A 4,029-nucleotide genomic window follows, 5' to 3' on the forward strand; every position below is an offset into this window, starting at 1 on the left:
TTCGCATAAAAAAAGACAATCGAAAATTAATTCTGGCCTGACTCACTTACTTGTCCCCAGCGGAGTCGCCAAGCTGTCGTAACCGTCTTTCGGTTGGGCCCCGGAATTGGGCTTCGACTTGAGTGATTGGGTTGGGAGTCGCCACCGACCATTTTAAAATGAATTTAGGTGGGTCGGACACCATCTTACCTGATCTGCGTTGTACCAGAAGCGTGTCGGGTTCGGGAGTCGATTACGGTCAAGGAAGGGTTAGCACCCTTGAACCGCCCTTTCGGTACCAATTAATTTGTCGGTTGTCTTAGTTGCGAAAATTTAAAATTTAAATTTAAATTTAAAAACTCGATTCACATTACTTACCTTTGATTGGTTGGAGTTCTTCTAAAAAAAGTCAAAAATGTTAGAAAATATAATAATAGACAAATGTTAGATAAATCAAAAAAACATAAAAAAAAGAATAAAATAAAGTATCGACTTAGAGGATCAAATTGAGACAAATTGAAATTAATGGACTAGATTGGTATTAAAAATGAACTGCAAAAGAGAAAAGAAAAAGTTAGGTGCCAATTCACGAAATATAAAAAATATAAACATGGACCAAATTGATTCAATTGGAAATTCGGAGGCAAATTTACAGGTAGTGACCAAAATGAATTGCGACTCAAAGTATCAGGGACCACGGAAGGGATTTAAGAATCTTGTATTTGCAGGATGGTCCTTGGTATATAAATACCAAAACCGGCCTATTTTGAATCATTTCTCTCCATTTTCCAGATTTCTTCTCTCAACTGAGAGATATCTCTCTCAAACAGCCCTTCCTCGGGCGATATCCGGCCACCGTCTGGTGGCCCACTCAGCCGCACCGCCGCCGCCCCGGCCGCCGGAAACAAAACCAAACCTTAGCAAGATGTTCCCCTTAACCCCGTAAACACGAAACCAAGCCTAAAATCCCCAAAAACCCCACCTACCGGAGTAGATCTAAACAAAAAGTCTCGACCTTTTACCTTTCCGGCGACCTTTCCGCTTCTGTTCTCGCCGTGCCCGCTCTCGGTTTCTCTTGGCTTTGGCCTTTTTATGTATTCCTTTACTTGTGTTTGGGGTTTGGCTTCAGTGATGTTATTTCGGCTTTGTTTTCGTGTACTTTAGTACTGTTGATGCTGTGTTGATGTTGTGATGTTCTATGTTTTTGTTGTGTTGATGTGTTTTGACTGTGTGGTACACGATGATGGTTTCTGGTCTTGGTTTCTTTGTTCTCTCGGTGTGCTGTGCCCGATTCTTGGGTTTTCAGTGGATGTTCCTTTTTTTGGCAGTGACTTGGCCGTGGGTTTTTATAACCCCCGCCGGCCGTTGAGAACCCCGGATATTGTGGAGTACTCGGTTCGTGGTTGACCGACCATCCCGGGATGGGTCAGTCCCGGGATAACGGCCGGCCGTTTCGCTCATGACCCTTGAACTCCCGTGCGGCGCGTGTTGACATGCGTGCCTAGGGTTCTCAGACCACAAACCTGTGCTGGGCTGGTTCAGGCCCGTTCTGACTTATTTGGACCCCGTTTTGGACCTGAAACAAAACCAAAATAAGTTAAAAAAAAAATGAAAAATAATAATAATAATAAATAATAATAATATATATATATACATAAATATTTTCAAAACATACAATATAAATTTTCAAAATGTTTTTTTTTTTTTTAAAAACTATATAATATACGAATGTTTTCCAACATGTTTTCAAAAAAGATTATATAAATTTTCCCAAAACGTTTTAAAAACTATATAATATAAATGTTTTCAAAATGTTTTCAAAACTATAATATATATGTTTTCAAAAATGTTTTCAAAAACTATATATATATATAAGTTTTCCAAATGATTTTAAAAATTATATATTATATATATTTTCTAAAATGTTTTTTTTAAAACTATATATTATATAATTTTAAAAACTATTAAAAACTATATATTATATACGTAGTTTCAAAATATGTATATATATAAATATGTAGGTACATATAAAGGGGGAAAAAATATGTCGACGAAAATTAGTGTCTACATAGAGGTTCATCTCTTCCATTTTTTTTAGAATTTACACTGTATGTGCATTAAATATTGCATTGAATGGAACAGGAGATGATCGGGTTCAGTTCGATTCCAATGGATTTTCATGCCACACCGATTTTCATTACGATCTATGCGTTGCAAATAAACCTGTGAGGATGTACAACAAAGGTTTAACTGTTTATGTGCCATATGATCATCAGCCTCAAGTCAAGAGAGTTGTCAGGCCATACGCAAGGAAGGAAGACGAAACAGCGATGAAGAGTGTCTCACCGGTTGAGATTCTTCATGGGGACAGCACCATTAATCCACCACCAGCTTGCAATTTCACCCACAACGTAACAGCTGTTGTCTTCTCTTCAGAAGGCTTCACAGGCAATGTTTTTCATGAGTTCAATGAGATTATCATCCCTCTGTTCATCACTACCCGCCATTTCCGGTCTCGAGTAAAGTTCGTCATCACTGATTTCGAGCTTTGGATGGTTGAAAAGTACAGCAGGGTTATCTCTCGGTTGTCTGGTTATGATGTTATAAATCCTGAGGATGGGAGCGTTCATTGTTTTCCGGGGGCTGTTATAGGTCTTGAATATCATGACAATCTAGCCCTCAACGTTTCTGATAGTCCAGGGGGTTATTCCATGTATAATTTCAGGAAGTTCTTGAAAGAATCATATAACCTGAGAACGAACCACGTGTCTGAGCTTCGAAAGCCGGTGTTGATGCTTATATCGCGGCAGAATACGAGACGGTTTCTGAATGAACATGCAATGGTGGCGATGATGGAGGGACTAGGCTTTCAAGTCTTAAGGGTGGAACCGGAGAGGATGATGTACTTGAACGAGTTCTCCGAGCTGGTGAACTCATGTTGTGTCATGGTTGGAGCCCATGGTGCAGGGCTAACAAATGAGATATTCTTGCCCAATGGTGCAGTGATGATTCAAGTGGTGCCGTTGGGATGTGAATGGGGGGCAATTACCTATTATGGTGGACCGGCGAAGTCGATGGGAGTTCGATACTTGGAGTACAAGATCGAACCGGAGGAAAGTTCATTGTTCGATCTTTACGGTAAAGATCACCCTGTCGTTAGGGATCCGGAATCTATAATGTCCAAGGGATATCGTGCATTCAGGTCTGTGTATGTCGATGGCCAAGATGTAAAGATCAATTTAGAGAGATTTAAGAAGACCCTTGTTGAAACTAAGCAAATTCTTGAAACCTCAATTCCATTTAATCGATGAATGTACATTTCATCATCTTCAAGATTCAACAACACTATTGCAAACTTGCCAAATCTGTAAGGTATCTTTTTCTGACCCTGAATTTGCCTAATTGTAGGGAAAATTTGACCTTTCATGTCAAAAATATCTTCTTTTTTTTCTTCACTAATTCAGCTAGTGGACTTGTAAAGTCGTCAAAATTTGACTAACAAAATGAATAAAAAAATGAATCTGCAACTCTATAGATGCTTTCCAACCTTTCCTACGCGTGTCTGATATTTACTATTTGAATCTGAGTAATGTGAATATGGTACCTTTTATGAACTTGGTCTTTGCTCTAGTTTATTATTTTATGTGCAGGGCTGACCTTCCGCTAAGAGCAAAAAGTTCAAAGTACAATGCCCCCTACATTTCATAGTTAGTTCTCCCTGTAAATACCTTCTTTGACACCAAATTCTTCATCCCAAACACCCATTTTCAATTATCTCCAATTCTTCACCATCTCTGATTTCTTCATTTTCTTTCAAATAATCCTTACGATGTTCAGAAAACCAGTTTTCATGTGATGATATTATCCCTAAGCATCTCAGCAGCATCACAACAGGTGAGTGCTGAGAATTATTCAGCAGAAGATGATCATAGCAATGTAACAATGAGTTCATCCGAGTACTCATCGTTCGCTGTGGCAAAGGAAACGAAGTCGTAGGGTTACTTGCAACAAGTTCCCTACGATTTGTGGTGCAAAGTGGAGCCATGGACG

General features: G+C 39.1%; 1 protein-coding gene across 1 annotated transcript; it reads left to right on the forward strand.

Annotated features, from left to right (window-relative positions):
* Positions 1-1,194: 1,194 nt before the first annotated feature.
* Positions 1,195-3,290, forward strand: LOC120198483 (alpha-1,3-arabinosyltransferase XAT3-like). The gene is made up of 2 exons (XM_039199815.1): positions 1,195-1,381; positions 2,122-3,290. Exons 1-2 carry the CDS (start codon positions 1,195-1,197, stop codon positions 3,288-3,290), a joined length of 1,356 nt encoding a protein of 451 aa, XP_039055746.1.
* Positions 3,291-4,029: the final 739 nt, after the last annotated feature.

This window comes from Hibiscus syriacus, unplaced genomic scaffold (genome assembly GCF_006381635.1).
Source record: "Hibiscus syriacus cultivar Baekdansim isolate YM2019G1 unplaced genomic scaffold, ASM638163v2 tig00117056_pilon, whole genome shotgun sequence".
In the NCBI taxonomy this organism is placed as follows: Eukaryota; Viridiplantae; Streptophyta; class Magnoliopsida; order Malvales; family Malvaceae; genus Hibiscus; species Hibiscus syriacus.